General features: G+C 34.8%; 1 protein-coding gene across 8 annotated transcripts in view; it reads left to right on the top strand.

Moving 5' to 3' along the window:
* CSMD3 (CUB and Sushi multiple domains 3) overlaps window positions 1–20,279 on the top strand; it is a 1,243,168-nt gene that overhangs the window by 1,219,514 nt on the left and 3,375 nt on the right. For all 8 annotated transcript variants that reach the window (XM_039464529.2, XM_074387065.1, XM_074387064.1 and 5 more), the window contains 5 exons: window positions 1,798–1,863; window positions 8,209–8,367; window positions 12,226–12,338; window positions 15,044–15,131; window positions 17,882–18,017. In XM_039464529.2, the coding sequence (XP_039320463.1) occupies window positions 1,798–1,863; window positions 8,209–8,367; window positions 12,226–12,338; window positions 15,044–15,131; window positions 17,882–18,017 (562 nt within the window). The remainder of the gene's footprint in view (window positions 1–1,797; window positions 1,864–8,208; window positions 8,368–12,225; window positions 12,339–15,043; window positions 15,132–17,881; window positions 18,018–20,279) is intronic.

The following is a 20,279-nucleotide window of genomic DNA, read 5'->3' as shown; positions in this document are numbered from 1 at the left end:
TTAAATGGAGCCCATCTCCAAATCCGTTACTCAGCCAGGGTCATATGGTATTAATATTTGGACCAGATTTAGGTGAAGTGTCCACCCTGTTACTGCTCACTCAGGACAATTCTCATTTGGACAATTCTCATTTGGAAAAGGGTTATGTTGCCAAAAGAAGGAGTAAAAGTTTTTCTAGTGTCTTTGGTAAGGTCATCAACAAAATCAATCTCCTGATATCCAAGAAACCTTCTATTTGTAAGGCCTTCTAATTTTTTTATCTCATGCAGCTTTCATAAATGACAATTACTTTCTTTTTCTTGAAATGTTTTCATTCTCTTTACCAGAACATCCCTTTGCCATTTTTCTTTCTATTTTTTCTTTATGATATAAATCTCTGTATTTTGAGAAGATCTTGTTCTTTGGTTTGATTGTCATTATCTGTTTCCACTCTCCTGTCCTCTCATCTACCACTCTTAAACTAGAATATAATCTTATGAGAGACTTCATCCAAAGTGTTTACAATTGTAATTTTAACACTAAATTAGTGTCTTACATGTGAAAAGCATTCAATAAATATATGTTGAATGAGTAAATGTTTTACTCCCTCCTAATTCTGGGTATCCATTCTCTATTTCCTTTATACACTGATTTTTTTCTACTTATAATTTTCTAAAGATGCAGTACTTAGCCATCTCTTGTTTTCATCCTGTATTCACTCATGGGTGATGTCATTTGAGCTAATGGCTTCAACAGCATCCTTTATGTAGCTTACTTACAAATTGATATTTCTAATTTATTTATTTTATTTTAGCTTCAGACTTACAATTCCATTGTTTACTTGATATCTCTATTGGAATGCTTCAATGGCATTTCAACACTCAATACATACAAAACTAAATTCATAAATTTCTTTTCTCAATATAGTTTCCCTTTAGTATTCCGTATCTCAGTGACATTACCATCCTACAGTTATACATGAAATCTAGTAATCAACTTAGATATTTCATATCCCTCTAAATCACCACAATTTCAATACCTTTCTTATCTATCCCACTTTTTGGTTTATTGTCACTGCTATCATACCCTAACTCAGCATTATCTCTATTGGGACTACTGTAGCGCCTCTTAACTTCTCTAGCCATATCAGTACTTGTTCCGTTCCAAAGTTTTCTCCATTTTGCAGCCAGAGGAATATTTGCCCAAATCACTTCCTTTTATAGTCTTTTAAGACATTATATTGTTCTTAGGATACATAGTTTACAAGACATTCATGTCATAGCTCCTATAATATTCCAGTAACTTCTACATCCTGCATGATTTATTTACTTTTGGGCTAACTTTGGTTTTGGCTTAAAACCTTGAAGATTTCACTTTTGAGTCTATCTAATTTCTGGTGACATCTTTAGTTATCTCAGCAAACCTTGAATTTTTAAATGTAAACCCTACCCAAATAGTTTTTGCCTTCTGTCAACAAGAACAACCCTCAGCTCTCAGCTTTGATGTTGATGGCAATTGTCTACCCTTTGGCTTATGTCTCTAAAATAAGAAATGACATCCCAAGATGATAAGGCTACACAAATCTGCTGCTTGTGCCAACAGACTATTAGGGGAATAATTATTGAAACTGACAGTTACATAACAAGTGTTGAGTAGGGAACTGATATGTTGTGATGAATGGGACATTTTAGAGAAAACTGTCCATCTGACATGTCAGATAATAAAATGGACAGTGTATCACATTGTGTGTGTGTGTGTGCGTGTATGTATGTAATTAATCGTGTCAACTTTTGTAAACGCCTTTATTTCTTTTCATAGCTGGTTCTAAAATATTGGTGAAAGATCCTAGACCTGCACTGGGAACACCTAGTCCAAAGCTAAGTGGTTAGTAATGTCATTTGTTTTTCTAGAAGTTATGATTTCTAAAAATGGTCTACTGTTTCTTGGCATAGTAACTGTGTATTTGAAAAACATATTTAAGTATAAAAGTATAAAAACCTATTACTGTCTTGAATTTGATAATTACAAGATGTTGAATTTAAAGCAACGTAATACAGTGACATGTTAGTATTCCGAAAATATTGTTCATAGTTCTATCTGCTAAACATATTAAAATTCATACTGAAGAGTATCTGTAAATGGCTATAGCATAATGGTAATACTTTCATTTAAAATATTAAAATAAAAATGAGATTTTATTTAAAAATTTTAAATATATACATTTTAAAATGGATCCAGATACACTAGATATGAGAATAAAGATCAGCCCCTTCTAGAGCTTGACCAGTTTATTTTCAATTACTTGATTTAAAAAGTTAATTAGAAAACCTAATACAACCAAAAAAACCCCATAAACTTTAAAGTCCTACAATGTTGACATAGTTCCCATTTTATATACTCTCTTACTTGTACCTTGGAAAAAAATATTTTACATATATGAGTCTACATTTCTCTTTTTATACAAAAGGGATAATAATTAAGTCATTATATAATAAGCTTCATGAAAATGGAATGTAAAGTGCTTAGCTCATAGTAAGGGCTCAGCATATGAGTTGCTTTGTATTAGTCCGTTTTCACACTGCTGATAAAGACATACCTGAGACTAGACAATTTACAAAGATAGAGGTTTAACTGGACTTACAGTTCCATTTGGCTAAGTAAGACTCATAATCAAGGCAGAAGGCAAGGAGGAGAAATTCTGTCTTATATGGATGGCAGCAGACAAAGAGAGAATGAGGAAGATGCAAAAGCAGAAACCCCTCATAAAACCGTCAGATCTTGTGAGACTTATTCACTACCATGAGAACAGTGTGGGGAAAACGGCCCCCATGATTCAATTATTTCCCACTGGGTCCCTCCCACAACATGTGAGAATTATGGGAGTACAATTCCAGATGAGATTCAGGTGGAGACACAGAGTCAAACCATATCATTTCACCCTTGACCCCTGCCAAATCTCATGTCCTTACATTTTAAAACCAATGATGCCTTCCCAACAGTCCCCCAAAGTCTTAACTCATTTCGGCATAGCCAAGAATTCATAGTCCTGAGTCTCACCTGAGACAAGGCAAGTCCCTTCCACCTATAAGCCTCTTATTTATAAGCAAGCTAGTTATTTCCCAGATCGAGTGGGGCTACAGATATTTTGTGAATACAACTATTTCAAATGGTATACTTTAGCCAAAACAAAGGAGCTGCAGGGCTCATGCAAGTTCAAAATCCAACAGGGCAGTCATATCTTAAAGCTCCAAAATGACCTCCTTTGACTCCATGTCTCACATCCAGGTCACACGGATGCAAGAGGTGGGTTCCCACGGTCTTTAGCAGCTCTGTCCCTGTGGCTTTGCAGGATACAGCTTACCTCCTGGCTGCTTTCTCGGGCTGGCATTGAGTGTCTGTGCTTTTCCAGGCACTCAATATAAGCTGTTGGTGGATCTACCATTCTGTGTTCTGGAGGACAGTGGCCCTCTAGTCACAGTTCCACTAGGTGGTGCCCCAGCAGGGACTCTGTGTGGGGGTTCCAACCCCACATTTCCCTTTCACACTGCCCTATCAGTAGTTCTCCATGAGAGCCCCACCCCTACAGCAAACTTCTGCATGGGCATCAAGGCATTTCCATATTTCTTCTAAAATATGGGCAGAGGTTCCCAAACCTCAATTCTTGGCTTCTGTTTACCAGTACAACATCATATGGAAGCTGCCAAGGCTTGGGGCTTGAACCTTCTGAAGCCACGGCCCAAGCTCTATGTTGGCCCCTTTCAGACACAGCTAGAGTGGCTGGGATGCATGACACAAGTCCCTAAGCTGCACACAACAGAGGGACTCTGGGCCTGACCCAGGAAATCATTTTCTCCTAGGCCTCTGGGCCTGTGATGGGAGGGGCTCTGAAGACCTCTGACAAGCACTGGAGACATTTTTCCCTTTGTCTTGGGGATTAACATTTGGCTTCTCATTGCTTAAGCAAATTTCTGCAGCTGGCTTGAATTTCTGCCCAGAAAATGAGTTTTTCTTTTCTATCACATTCTCAGCCTGCAAATTTTCTGAACTCTGATGCTTTGCTTCCCTTATAAAACCAAATGCTTTAACAGCACACAAGTCACCTCTTGAAAGCTTTGCTGCTTAAAAATTTCTTCCAGTAGACACCCTAAATCATATCTCTCAAGTTCAAAGTTCCACAGATCTCTAGGGTGGGGGCAAAATGCCACAAGCCTCATTGCTAAAACATAGCAAGAGTCCCTTTACTCCAGTTCCCAATAAGTTCCTCATTTCCATCTAAGACCACCACAGCCTGGACTTTACTGTCCATATTGCTATCAGCATTTTGGTCAAAGACATTCAACAAGTCTCTAGGGAGCTCAAAAGTTTTCCATATTTTCCTGTCTTCTGAGCCCTCCAAACTGTTGTCCAGTCCAAAGTACCTTCCACATTTTTTAGTATCTTTTCAGCAGCACCCTACTCTACTGGTACCAATTTACTGTATTAGTCTGCTTTCATGCTGCTGATAAAGACATACCTGAGACTGGGCAATATACAAAGAAAGAGGATATACATAGTATATATACAAAGAAATGGGACTTACAGTTTCACTTGGCAGGGGAAGCCTCACAATCATGGCAGAAGGCAAGGAGGAGCAAGTCCTGTTTTAAGTGAATGGCAGCAGGCTAAAAGAGAATGAGGAAGATGCAAAAGTGGAAGCCCCTAATAAAACCATCATGTCTTATAAGACTTATCCACTACCATGAGAACAGCATGGGGGAAACTGCCCCCATGATTCAATTATCTCTCACCATGTCTCTCCCACAACATGTGGGAATTATAGGAGTGCAATTCAAGATGAGATTCGGGTGGGGACACAGAGACAAACCATGTAATGCTTATTTTATTTCTGTGATACTATTAAAAAGAATTAGTATTTTATTTCTGTGATACTATTAAAAAGCTGCAAAGAAAATGAGAGCTTAATATCTGATCTTCACCTTGGAAACAGATTACTCTTACTTGTATTTAGCCAAGAACTACATTAGGATCTAAATTTAGTTGGGTTTAGAAGTGCTCAATGTACATGCTATAAAAGTGGAGAGACTACCAAGATCTGTGACTTACACTGATCCATTCAGTACTCGTTGAAAACATGCCAAATGCCATTAAGGCAATCAAAGAATGCATAAAAGTAAGGTAGGATTTACAATGGAGTCAGAAAACCATACTTGTCCATCAGTGCCCAAAATTTTCCTAGGGCAATGCTTGATCTGGGACCAGATGGATGCTCTGAATAATAGCTACAGCACATCACATCTGTAAAAAACTGTTCATATATTGAATAATAAATAAATTTTATAACAAAGTTAGTCTTCATAGCTCATATCTGACAAAGATGCAATTAAAGGTCAAAAAGAAGATATGTAATTAAAAACAAATTATTGTATGTTTGGAAATTCAGAGCAAAATTAGTACTAATAAATAATTCATGAATTAAAGAAGATATTAACAGAAAGTATATTAGAATTTACTTATATTTGAAAAATTTAAATATCAGAGCTTGAGGGCTATAACAAAATGAAACCTAAGAGGGGAATTTGTATCATTAAATCCTTACATTATTGTAGAAAAAAGCGTCAGAATTAGTCATGTCCCGATTAAGAGAATATTAACACTGTAATAGAAAAACAGGGCAGAAGTCAATGTAAAATAAAAACAAGCAACCCTCTAATACAGTAGAAGAATCTCAACAGAACCAAATGTAGTTATTTTCAAAAACGAAGTAGAAAAATTTCTGGTACAAATAATACAACACACAAAAAATGTGAATTTAACTACATAGAGAGTAGATTAATAAAATTTAAATTATATTAAGAGAAACTATCAATAACTATCAACATTTAAAAACATTTGCACAAAGCAGATAAATTGCTAGAAAAGTATGTCTTACTAGAACTAACTAATAAAAGAACATGTGAATAATTTTATAACAAATAATGTACTGGTTAAAATTATTTCCACGAAAAAAAAATGATATCTATGTGGCTCTACTAATAAATTTCACTACATTTTAAAGAAACAGAATGGATCTTTCAAGTTTTATAAAAACTCTGAACAATAAAATTCATTCTCTAGGCTCAATATAGCTTCAATAACTTGGATAAGGATACTATAAAGGAGAAAAAATTCAGGCCCATTTGACTCAGGATTATAGATGAGAAAATCTCAAAATTCTAGGAAATCAAATCCAACATTGCAGTAAAGATAACCCATGTTAAAATGAAAACTTTAGCTGAACTAAATTTAAAGGAGTTTAATTGAGCAATGAAAAATTTGTGAGTCAAGCAGCCCTAGGAACCACAGCAGATTCAGAGAGACTCCAGGGATATCTCGTGGTTAGAACAAATTTATAGACAGAAAAAGCAAAGTAACATACAGAAATCAGACGTGAGGAACAAAAACAACTAGATTGGTTATAGTTTGGTGTTCGCCTTATTTGAACATAGTTTGTAGAAGTTTGTACACTCAGCAGTGTATGAATAGTAGACGTACAGCTGCTGGAATTGGCCAAGGCTCAGCTATTGTAAAGGTGCATGTTCCCATGTTCCTAAATTAGGTTTTCAATCTTGTCTACCTATTTTATGTTGCAGTTCATCTACAAGGACTCAAATATACAGAATCCTTTTCAGGCCATATTTAGTTTGCTTTAACACCCATCAGAACCAGTTTGGATTCATTATAGCTACACATATATATTTTAGTGTTAAATAATCCTTAAGAGTAATGTTATCACATTAAGAAATTAAAGTGCAAAAAAAATGATAATTGCAATAGTGCAAATAAAGTATTTGATAAAATTCAATATCTATTTATAATTTTTTAAAATTCTTAACAAATTCTAAACCTGAGAAAAATTACTTATAAAAATTCTATGGCAAATAGCATGTTAAATGAGAAAATATTAAGCAGTACTTTATTTAAAATCGTGAATGAGACACAGTGATTATATTACTCCAAAGTGATAAGAATGGAAGTTGGCAATGGTATCAAAGTAAAGAGCATGTAACAAAATAAGGAGCTATATTGCTTATAAGTTATCATGGAAATAAAAATTTTAGTTATTACTGTAATATTCAGTAAAAACTCAACTCTTAGGGTATTTTATGCTGATCCTCCACAGTAATTTTGCTTTCTTGGTTTAATAGAATTCAGGGAATACATAGCTTGTAACCGCAATTCCTGTGATCTGACTGGTAAGAAGTGTGACACATGCATATGTCAGATGAAAAATCATCAATAACTTGATAGAAAAATAAAAAAAGGACTTTTTCCTAAATCTGCTTAATTTACTCATTCACCCAAAGAGTCTTGACTCTCGTGAATAGCTATCTAGGGACGTGCTATGCTGTGAGGTATAGGATTAATGGCAGCTTCTCTCAGCTGCTTCCGAAGAGCTGTGTAGACTTTGATATAACTAATTTATATAACTCTAAATTACATAAATAATTTATATAAATACAATAAGTCTTTTTGGCTATTATCTAAAATGGTGTTTCTTCTTTAGATGAAAATTTTATAAGCTTTAGAATGTTCTTTGATTCTACCATAATTTATCTCTCACCCTTGAGAGTCCTGCAATTCTAGTGACAATTTCTAAAAATACCTGCATACTTCAAAGCTGTCAATATGGTGGAGTACTGTTTTCTTCAGGAGCATCTGTTACTAGAAGAACTAAACTCTGTATTTTGTAAGGGGGAACATAGAAGCACTCTCTCAGGATAATTTTGCAGGACCACTCTGCAAAAGCAGGGTTTATCTCTTTGGTCTTCCTCTTAAAAATCTATTTCCACTGTTATAAAAAAAGCAGGGCCCTTGGGACTTCTGTATAGTTTTACTACCATGATGCTGTGAAATCATTTCATTTTCTTTCTGAAAGAAATATATTGTATAAAAGACCAAATATACATGAAGTTTATATTTACCTGGCATCTAAAACTAAACCTCATGTCTTTAACTGGTGGTGTCTATTTCTCTCTTATTGATAACATATGAACAAATCTAGATTATTGCAATGTTGATTTATTCTAAGAAATGGAAACACTTTTACATGAAGAATTAATTTTGTAACACACATTCAACATTACTGTGTATTTAGCAATACATCATTATTCAAAAACTAATACTCTATTTAATGCTTATATTTATAGGACATTGCAAAATTAATGTGTAGTATATTTAATCTATTCACAGTTCCTGATGATGTATTTGCCCAAAATTATATATGGAAAGGCTCTTACAATTTCAAAGGAAGGAAACAACCCATGACCTTGACAGTTACTAGTTTCAATGCTTCCACTGGGAGAGTTAATGCAACACTGAGCAATAGCAACATGGAGCTGCTACTTTCAGGTATCACATTAAAAACAGCAATGAAATATAATACCTTCATGCCTTTATTTCTATTATGATTTCATCATTTTTAGTAATGCATTTTACACAATGAAATGTTTATTTTGATACATTTGCTTTTGATGACATTCTTATTGACTCAGAACCAAGGTTTTCTGTTTTTAGATTTATCAATGAATGTGACTACAGAAATATAAAACTAGTTTTAAAATAAGTTTCTTCGATAATTTTTTCATAGATAGAATTAGAAGTCATATATTAGGTCATAATTTTTTTTATTATACTTTAAGTTCTGGGGTACATGTGCAGATGTTTCAAGACTGTTGCATAGGTGCACACATGCCATGGTGGTTTGCTGTCTCCATCCCCTCATCATCTACCTCAGGCATTTCTCCTCATGTTATCCCTCCCCAACCCCCCTATTGTCTCTCCCCTAGCCCCCGACTCCCCAACAGACCCCACTGTGTGATGTTCCCCTCTCTGTGCCCCTGTGTTCTTGGTGTTTGGCACCACCTATGAGTGAGAACATGCAGTGTTTGGATTTCTGTTCTTGTGTCAGTTTGCTGAGAATGATGGTTTCCAGATTAATCCATGTCCCTACAAGGGCATGAACTCATCCTCTTCCATGGCTACATAGTATTCCATGGTATGTAAGTGTCAAATTTTCTTTATCCAGTCTATCATTGATGGACATTTGGGTTGGTTCCAGGTCTTTGCTATTGTAAACTGTGCCGCAATGAACATACGTGTGCATGTGTCTTTATACTAGAACAATTTATAATCCTTTCGGTATATACCCAGCAATGATTGCTGGGTCAAATGGAATTTCTATTTCCAGATCCTTGAGGAATCACCACACTGTCTTCCACAATGGTTGAACTAATTTACACTCCCACCAACAGCGTAAAAGTGTTCCTATTTCTCCACATCCTCTCCAGCATCTGTTGTCTCCAGATGTTTTAATGATCACCATTCTAACTGGTGTGAGATGGTATCTCAATGTAGTTTTGATTTGCATTTCTCTAATGACCAGTGATGATGAGTATTTTTTCTGTTTGTTGGCCTCATAAATGTCTTCCTTTGAAAAGTGTCTGTTCATATTGTTCACCGACTTTTGAATGGGTTTGTTTTTTTCTTGTAAATCTGCTTTAGTTCTTTGTAGATTCTGAATATTAGCCCTTTGTCCAACAGGTAGATTGCAAAATATTTTTCACATTCTGTTGGTTGCTGGTTCACTCTGATGATTGTTTCTTTTGTTGTGCAGAAACTCTTAAGTAATTAGGTCCTATTTGTCTATTTTGGTTTTGTTGCCATTGCTTTTGATGCTTTAGTCATGAAGTCTTTGCCTATGTCCTGAAGGGTTTTGCCTAGGTTTTTTTTGTAGGGTTTTTATGGTGTTAGGTCTTATGTTTAAATCTTTAATCCATCTGGAGTTACTTTTAGTGTAAGGAAGGGGTCCAGTTTCATAATTTTTAGTTTAGGTTTGAACACAATAAAAACTTTCTCTATACTCATAAAACCGAAAATACCCAATCATTGATTTCTCAGCTAGTCTATGGCCACAAAATCATTTCTTCAAATGACAATATTTAAATGGACACCCAATATTTAAGGCAGATAAAGATAAAGCTACACTTATTTAAACACCCATAAGGGAACCAAAACCTGTCCAATCTCAAGTTTCTGTTTCCTCTGTCCAGTACACATCTCTCATTATGTTAGATTGCACCGGTTTTCCTAACAGTCACATATTCTCTCAAAAGTCACCTCCTCAAGAAATGCTCCCAATGACCTGACCTGACCTAAAGGAACGTTTGTATTACAAATGCAATCAGGAATATTATTAGTTTTAGGTAGCCTTACCCTGTTATTTTCTTTTCAATATTTGAAATTATATTTTTTGTATTTATTATTTATTATGTGTCTGTATTCTAACAATATAAATTCTAAGAAAGTTCTTTGCTTTCCAATTTAATGTTGTATTCCCAGAGGCTAGCAGAACATCTGAAACAAAATAGGCCTCAATAATTATTTTCAAATTAATGCATTTGAATTATAATTGCTCTCATTTTTAAAAATGAGTCCCTATGATAAGTATATTGCAAATATGCAATATATACTGTAAACTTCTTGTCTATATAGATATATTCCATATACATATTAATATTGAAATAATTTATGCTGTAAAAAATGGAAAATAAAATTACATTAATTGATTTTGTAAATTTTAGAAGAAATACTGTCATTCTTATTATTGAATGATCCTCCATTAAACACAAAGTAAAAATATTAGAATTTGCTATGTAGTATAATTTTAAAAATACATATAATGACATGATATTAATTGAAAGAAGCTTTAAATGAATAAGACCAATTCACTTACATTATGACTAATGCTTTATTTAACTTTGATGTATTGACACAGGTTTTCTTTATTTTCTATAAAGAGTTATCCCAAAATAAATGTATACTTATTCTAATCTAGATAAACTCATGAGTTTTCTATTTATATGGAAAGACAAATAATTAGATTAGATTAATTTGCTTTCACTTACTGTCTCCATATAAAACAATTGTAGCGATTTTTTAGCAATATTATTATCGATTATTTTTATGTCTTTCTCCTATTGACATAGGCCAAGATCTATGTTTCATTATTTTTGCATTCCCTGTGTATTATGGTGCCCTATTACACAGGTGAACACTTAAGTTAGAGTGAATGAATGGAGTCAAGTTTAAACAACAGTTAATCACATTTTTTTTCCTTAGGTCCTATTTTATACTATTTTCCTAAATAATGCTTGCACTCCATCCTATTGCTACCCTTAGAACACTTACTGTGTAAAAATCATTGTATATATTTTGCTTCTCTTCCTAATGTCAGTTACTTGTATTTACCTTCCCAAACTAAAATCCCACTTTATTTTTAAGAATCGGTTCACGTGTGTTTTGCTTTTTTGAGATGGGGCCTTGCTCTGTCACCCAGTCTGGAGTGCAGTGATGCCATCGTGACTCACTGTAACCTCCACCTCCCGGACTCTAGCCATCCTCCCACCTCAGCCTCCTGAGCAGCTGGGACAACAGGAGTGTGCCATCACGGCTAGCTAATTTTCAAGAATTTTTTTTGTAAAGATGGCATTTTACCATGTTGCTTAGGCTGGTCTGAAACTCCTAAGCTTATACTTTTGGACTCAAGCCATCTATCTGCCTTGGCTTCCCAAAGTGCTGGGATTACAGGCATGAGCCACCGTAATTGGCCTCCAGTGCTTTTCCTTTATAACTATTCCCTGATCATTCCAGTGTGAAATGGTCTCCCTCTGGTTTTTAATTTACCACATTCTCTCATGTGTTTTAGTGAGCTGTGTACCTTACTTATACTTCCTACTTGGTTGGAAATTATTAAAACTAGGAACAATATATATTCATCTTTGTGGCTCAAGCAGCACCTATAACTCTTTTTCACAGAGTTGGTATGGTAATTCATTATTAAGGAGAATATCAGGAATTTTAACATTTTATTTGTATGCTTGAAAATTTTAAAATCTGATTGGGGGTAGAAATCATTTTGTTTTCAATATAATGGAATAATGTTATTAAGAACACGAGTACTTAACTGCAATAGTGCAGATAATTTAAACCCCACAATTAAGAAATAAGTTGAGAATTTCAGAAGACAGAGAAATCAATGTGTATTACAGGATTTGCAGACAGCATTATGGGTTAAGCCATCCTTGACTTGCCTTTGTTTTATTTGTCTATTACATATCTTACATAATCTATTTACGGAGCTATGAATAATTAAATGAAGTATAACCATTTACAAAGTTAAGTAGACCAAAGTGTCCTTGCATTTTACAGGGGTATATAAAAGCCAGGAAGCTCGCCTAATGTTACACATATATCTTATTAAAGTGCCAGCTCATGCTTCTGTGAAGAAAATGAAGGAAGAAAATTGGGCAATGGATGGCTTTGTAAGTATAGTTATTTTAATGTCTATTGCTGATTTTAATGATAAATTTGTAGCTTGTTCAGAAAAGGAGTTTTCTAAATTTAGGTAATTATGAATACATATACACATGTATATATTAGTAAATATAAATAGTATTCTAAAGTACAAACCTAGGAATACTGGATTCTGATGTGCTTGGCTTAGTTTAGTAGTGTGTGTGCAGGTAGGTGGGTGGGTGTGGGTCTGTGTATGTGTGGGTGTGGGTGTGTGTGGGTGTGTGTATATGTGTGTGTGTGCAGATATGCATAGAGTTTTTCACTGGTTTCATCAAATGTATTCCATCTACAGTCAGCTATGATAAATAAATCTGGATAAAATATAATTCAGTCTTTGTCTGGAACCACTGCTACTTAAGACATATACAACATATTTACAAAGTGCATCAGAAAATTAAATATTACTATTATGTTGAAGCATGAATTTAGACTATTTTATCTATAAAGTCCCTGAAAAGGAACTTATGTGAGCTGCTTCCTGTAGGGAGATAGTTACTGTAGCTTCAACATGGAGTCACTCCTCCTATTAAGTTATTTATGTGAGTGGAGTTTTAACATTGATAGTGGAAACCACAAAGGCCTGGAGTCTCTGCTGAAGAGTCAGCATGAGAGATCTGACTGCCTTAATGGGAAAGAAGATACTGTAGTAGTTCATAGGCCACTATTTAGTAGCATTCGATAAGTTTCAATAAGTCTTCAAGAAGTTCAATAAGCCTACGATGTCATAGGCTTCAATAATTTTGGTTCCTGAGGGGAAAAAATGTCCATCCTATTTATCCATTATATATTCATGGGTTTGGGAACTGACTCAAATATTCAATGCACTCAGATTGTTTCATTGTATTATTTTATGTAGAAAATAAAGTGAATTGATTCATTAAAATATTAGAGTTTGAGCTTCTCCTTAGAAGTACTTTATTTTTTAGAGTGGCCATACCCAAATATGATGTCTGATGATAAGGAATAAACCACTTGTGAAAGGTCAGGCTTGCAGGGGTGGTTTGTTATGCTTTGCTTTTTGGAGTGAGGATTCAAGTGTTTAACAACTTTTATAATAATGTACATGACATAGGTAACTAATTGCCATTAATTAACACAAACTTCAGGATATATCACTTAATACTTAGTTGTAGAAATTGCTGAAACGTAACATTTCCTATTTTACTTATGAGATCAAATTACATTATGCATATAAAGTATTTTTAAATATAATATTTTGCACAAATGTAATAGTTAGCATTTGTAACCTTAGACATAGCCATGAAGTCTCAGGATCAAACAATAGTAAGTATTTAGTTATTTTTCACTTATAATGGGCTAGCTGTGGAGGTACTACTTGAGGCTGTGGTATTAAATCCAGGTCTTCTTCATGTCTTATCGTATCATTTTGGGGCTGACTCTGAAAGGGCACTCGCCACCTAGAGCATGTAATTCTCTTGTCAGAAGTCCAAAACTCTCAGGGGGCAAGTGGTTCTGAAATAAGCTGTGATTCTGAAATAAGCTCAGATACTTTGACATACGCCTTTGTCTTGAAGCTCAATGTAGATGTAAGTCACATATCCTACAATTCACCCATTAAAAATGTCCAATTCAGTGGTTTTTAGTATATGCTCACATGTATGTAACACTTATTGTAGCTGATTTTAAAATACTTTTTTTTTTTTTTTTTTTTGATCAGAGTCTCACTCACTCTGTTGCCCAGTCTGGAGTGCAATGGTGTGATCTTGGCTCACTATAACCTCACTCCCAGGTTCAAGTGATTCTCCTGCCTCAGCTTCCCGAGTAGCTGGGATTACAGGCTCACACCATTATGCCCGGCGAATTTTTGTATTTTTAGTAGAGACAGGGTTTCACCATGTTGGCCAGGATGGTCTTGAACTCCTCATTTCAAGTAATTCTCCTGCCTTGGCTTCCCAAAGTGCTGGGATTATAGGCATGAGCCACTTTGCCAGGACTAGAATATTCTCTTCATGTTATAAAGAAACTCCACAGCTTTTAACTACCAACCTCCACCTTGCATTCTCAAATCAGCTCTAAGTAACCACCAATCTATTTTCTGACTGTGTGGATTTCCCTGTTCTGACTTTCATATTAATGGGATCATATAATATGTGCCTTTTGTGACTGGCTTCTTTCACTTGGTATGATGGGAAATATGGCTCTTAAGGCCTAGTCTTGCAACTGAGCTATTGTCAATCCTACCCCCAACATTCCGTAGGCCCAAGCAAGTCACAGGACCAAGCCCAACTCAATGAGATAGGGAGTATACACTTCCCATGAAGGTTGGAGGAGGGAGGATGTGGAACAGTAATAGAATTTACAAAGAGTATTTTTATGTTTTAATTTTTTAATTGATCACTGTATTTCATCATGTCATTGGTTTTTTTGGACAGCAGATGTCTTAACCTATAATAAATCTATATCTGCATATTACATAGTAATAACCAATGTGTATTTTGTTATATCATAATTATTTCAAATTAGAAAATTTACTTTTGCTTTTAATGATGGAAAATGTGCACAATGTGCTATGTTTTGCATGGGAGGAAAATATAAAAGAAAGGAAGTTGAGATAATATTCATTTCAGAATAAAATTGGATATTTATTAAGGCTTGGAAAATAAAGCTATGGCCAGTATTCAGATATATTTGATCCTTTACATATTTTTAGGTTTCTGCTGAGCCTGATGGAGCTACTTATGTATTTCAAGGATTTATTCAAGGCAAAGATTATGGGCAGTTTGGCCTACAAAGACTGGGTAATGTATTCATTTTGATTTTCATGAACTTCTGTTATTATCCCAGCCATCATAAAAGAAAAGACTGTGGATTCTGTACATTGGGCACACTTACTACACTGTAAATTCTGCACTGCCAGGACTATACACTGATATCTTTGATAGCCCTTTTAAATAATTGCATTCTTCAAAATATTGGATCTTTATCTACCAACTCTGCACAGTGTTTAGATTTTCATGTTATTTCTAATAAACATGATAGACTAGCTTTCTGTTAAGCACACAGAAAGGAGAAAAAGTGATACGGATAAAAAAGAAAATATTAAACCATAAATTTTTTTATCGTATCTCATGAGAACTGTAATACTTCTCTTTGGTTTGAATATTGTCACAGTTTCAACTCCTCTGAAAATGTAGTGACACTTTGAGGAACTCCTAGGATCTGGAAAGGGAAAATAATTTTAAGGAATGAGCCCCTTTTGGAGATTTGGTGCTCTTCAAATATGTACATTTTCTGCAGTGGGAGGCAAATAATTTTATCATTTTTATTTCCAACTCTTCTATGTGTGTGTAAACCTTTAGTGGTCTTGCAAAAATGTGTTTATACACATAGTTTTGGTGTATAATTCTCCTTGGTTCTACTGTCTCCTGTTATTAGATTGTGACAGGGATATACAATGAACAAATTCAGGCTCTAAAAATCATTATTTGACATTTACCTTTTTAAAAAATGAACTTTTTTTTTTTTTGAGAAGGAGTCTTATTCTTGTCGCCCAGGCTGCTGTGTAATGGCACTGTCTTGGCTCACTGCACCCTCTGCCTCCCAGGTTCAAGCAATTCTCATGCCTGAGTCTCCTGAGTAGCTGGGATTACAGGTGCCCACCACCATACCCAGCTATTTTTTTTATATTTAGTAGAGATGGGATTTTTACCATGTTGGCCAGGTGGATCTCAAACTCCTAACCTCAGGTAATCCGCCTGCCTTGGCCTTCCAAAGTGCTGGGATTATAGGCGTGAGCCACCGAGCTCAACCAAAAAATGAACTTTAAAAAAAACTTTTAACTTTTGCATAGCTTTACTAAGTCATAGGAAAAATAAGGTAAAAAACAAGATACTAATTTTTTTTTAACCTGGACAAAGATGAGGTTTAGTTGAAGATAACTGTTTATCAAAAAGAGAAATGAGCTTTCTCTGGATGAAAAATAGATGCCATTTACATCCTATCCTGCCTGTGTTCATCTTAAAAACAGTATAAAATACTCATTAAACCTGGTACATTTACACAGTTGCGTAATTTAATGCTGAATATTTTCATGTAATATTCTCCAAAGTGCCTCAAATACTACATCTGAAGCAGAACCCATAAAAAGGGAACTATTTCTTCTTAAGAATTGATAGCTGTTTCCTTTTCCCTGATTCCTGTGCCAGTGTGTTGACAAACATGGCTTTTCTCATTTCCTAACTCTGCAAGTACCATCAGCATTTACTGAGCTTCAAGCAGAATATTTGTAATACTGTATCTTCTTGCCTCTTACATCCTCATAAATAAGTTCTGTTAATTTTCATTATGAAATCCTTTTCAAGTCTATTGTCCCATGCACTTCCTAGTGCTCTAGTTTAAATTTTAATTCCTTTTTTAAATCTCAGTTGTCACTACAATCTTTTAACTACACCTGGTTCCAGTCTGTATTCCCTGAAGTCCATCCTACTGCAGTCATGTTCTAAATCTCATGTCATATCACTGGGTCTTTTATTTCTTAACACCTTCAGTTGTTCCTGAGGTTGATAGTAACTCTGCTGCGTACTGTTGCTCATGCTTGTAATATCAGCACTTTGGGAACCCAAGGCAGTAGAATCACTTGGGTTCAGGAGTTCAAGACCAGCATGGGCAACATGGTGAAACCCCATCTCCAGAAAAAATATAAAAGTTAGCTGGGTGTGTTTGCATGTGCCTGTAGTCCCAGCTATTAGGGAGGCTGAGGCAGGAGGATTGCTAGAGCCAGGGAGGTCGAGGCTGCAGTCAGGTTGACAAAGTAAAATGCTGGCTCAAAACAAAAGAACTTTGAGTTCATCAGAATAGTTTTCTATTTTAGAGTCTAGCCATAGTTTATTGTTTTAACCTCCCACTTCTATCACACATCAATTCTGTCACATCCCCTAACTCAGGCATCCCCAAACTACGGCCCGCAGGCCACATGCGGCCCCCTGAGGCCATTTATCTGGCCCCCCGCTGCACTTCAGGAAGGGGCACCTCTTTCACTGGTGGTCAGTGAGAGGAGCACAGTATGTGGTGGCCCTCCAACGGTCTGAGGGACAGTGAACTGGCCCCCTGTGTAAAAAGTTTGGGGACACCTGCCATAACTAAACCACTCACCTTCTCATTTCTAGGCTTATGAAGATTCTTCAAGCCAAGCCTATGTTGTATATCCTCCAGAATTACTCTTTTCTTTTCTAAAGCACATGGACCATTAATTCATGCACTTATTCGTGTCTCTGTACATCTTCCCACTATTGTATAAACTCCTTAGTTCAGGGACTCTGCTTATTTTTTAGTCTGTACCCTTTCCTGGAAAAATATCATCTATATAAGAGGCATTGTGCAAACATATGTGAAAATGAATTGAAAAAGTTTCATGAATTATATTTGTTTACTATGTCCATTTCCAGGTACATATCTTGGGAATGGAAGAAATTAATTGATTCATGAAAGTAGAAATTAATTATGATAAAAGAGTTGACATTGTATTTATAATGTATTTTTTGTTTTGTAGGACTGAATATGTCAGAAGGTTCAAATTCTTCGAACCAACCTCATGGTACAAATAGTAGTTCTGTGGCCATTGCTATTCTTGTGCCTTTTTTTGCACTAATATTTGCAGGATTTGGATTTTATCTTTATAAACAAAGGTAAGCTAATTGATTTTTTAACTACAAAATGTTTTCCAAATCTATTTTTCATGTTATTTCTACTGCTTTAATTCAAATCCTAATTTCAATTTTTTTTTTCTGGGTTGTTGAACTCTCTGTGTGCTAACTATTGCCATAGTCACCAAAAAACTTATTTACCCTGCCCACCCCTGCAACACTACATACAATATAACAAAAGTCCTCTATTAAATTGCACAACAATTCAATGTAACCTTTCTTTTGCCTGTCAATTTCCTGTTGTGCAACTAACTATAAAACTTATTTCTATGTTATGTATAATGAGACTTTAGAGACAGAAAATTTAGGTTAAAGTTTAAATTTGAGAGGTAATATCTGCTGCCAGATATATTTAAAAAACTAGGAAGAAGCTTGGGTCCAAACCTCTTAGTTCACATGAAAACACTGATTTTACCCAGGCAGACAGATGGCAAAATTGTCTAATCTTCTCATTCAACTTCTGTCGCTTTTGATGAATTGCAATTAATATATTTGTGATCCATCTAAAATGCAGCTATACATATTATTAGTAGATTCTGTTCTCTTAGTTCATTACAAATCCTGGCGAGTGCTTTCTATGTCTCACTATTTGGGACAATCCCTTATCAAGAAAAAAATATGTGGGTAGCCAGATAATTAAATGATTGTAACCTAAATGCTTTTCCTCCAAAATTTCATTTGGGCTCAGTCTGCAACATCGCAGAATGATTTACTTAATATTATACAAATGTGTATTGAGTGTGAATTAGCAGCTATTTAGGTCTAGCCAATATCAGATTTTATTAATAGGTAAAGAATATTCACTACCAAATTTATTCATAAGACATCAACTTCTTAAAAAATTGTAAAATAGATGTGACCTAAACTTACCATTTTAACCATTTTAAAGCATTCGGTTGTGTGGCATTTAGTGCATTCATAATGCCATAGAACCATCACCACTGTGTATTTCCAAATATTTTATAACCCCCAAAAAATGCCAAAGAGAAATTATACTTATTAAATTGTCACTCCTCACTCCCCTCACTAGCTGCAGATAACTAAAAATCTGCCTCTATTGGTTTGCTTGTTCTGTATATATTTTACATAAATGTTCCATACAGTATGGGACATGTTGTATCAGGCTTCTTAAATCATACAGTATGGGACATGTTGTATCAGGCTTCTTAAACTTAGCAAATGTTTTCAAATTTTATCCATATATAGCATCCATCAGTACTTCATTCTCTTATATGGCTAAATAATATTCCATTGTATGGATGAATGTGTCCACTCACCAGTTGCTGGACATTTGAGTTGTTTCTAACTTTTGACTACTGTGAATAGTACTGCTGTACACACTTGTGTATAAGGTTTTGTTTGATCACTAATTTTCAGTTCTTTTTGGTATATACACAGGAATAAAATTACTGAATTATATGACAATTCTATGTTTAACTTACTGAGTTAAAACATCAAGCTGTTTTGCACAGCAGCTGCACCATTTTACATTCCTATCAGCAATTGACAAAGGCTCAATTGACAAAGGATATTCCATATCCTAACCAATACTTGTTATTTTCTGGGTTTTTCATGTTTTTATTTGTCTTTTTTTTTTAATTGTAGCCATCCTAGTGTATATGAAGCTGTATCTCATTGTAGTTTTCCATTTTCATAATTGTAGGTGATGTTGAGCGCTTGCTAGTCATTTGTCTGTCTTTGTGGAAATGCCTAATCAAGTATTTTGTTAATTTCTAAGTTGGGTTGTTTGTCTTATTGAGTTGTAAGAGTTTTCTGTATATTCTAGACACTAAGCCCTTATCGGATATATGTTTTGCCAATATTTTCTCCCTTTTTGTAGGTTGCATTTTCACTGTCTTCACAGTGTTCTTTGATGTACAAAAATTTTCCACTTGATGAAGTTTAATGTTTTTTCTTTTCTTGTACTTTTGATGTCAAATCCAAGAAACCATTGCCAAATTCAAGGCCATGTGTTTTTCCTAAGAGTTTTATTGATTTAGGTCTTATATTTAGGGTTTTGATTCATTTTCAGTTAAATTTTATTTATGGTGTGAATTTTTAAATCTTGATAGTATTTTCCTTCAAGCTGTTGTTGAATATTGAGAAGGGGCAATTACTTTGTATTTTCATGATTATTACCTAATTAGAATGCAATGATATTGCATTCTAATGATGTTCTGGTTTTTATGTTATATCTAGTTTGGAAAAAAGATGATCCAGTAGACTTATAATAAGACATACTTA

The sequence above is a fragment of the Saimiri boliviensis genome, chromosome 15 (assembly GCF_048565385.1).
Source record: "Saimiri boliviensis isolate mSaiBol1 chromosome 15, mSaiBol1.pri, whole genome shotgun sequence".
Lineage (NCBI taxonomy): Eukaryota > Metazoa > Chordata > Mammalia > Primates > Cebidae > Saimiri > Saimiri boliviensis.
The sequence above is the reverse complement of the archived record's forward strand: the minus strand, read 5'-3'. Positions and strand labels throughout refer to the sequence as shown.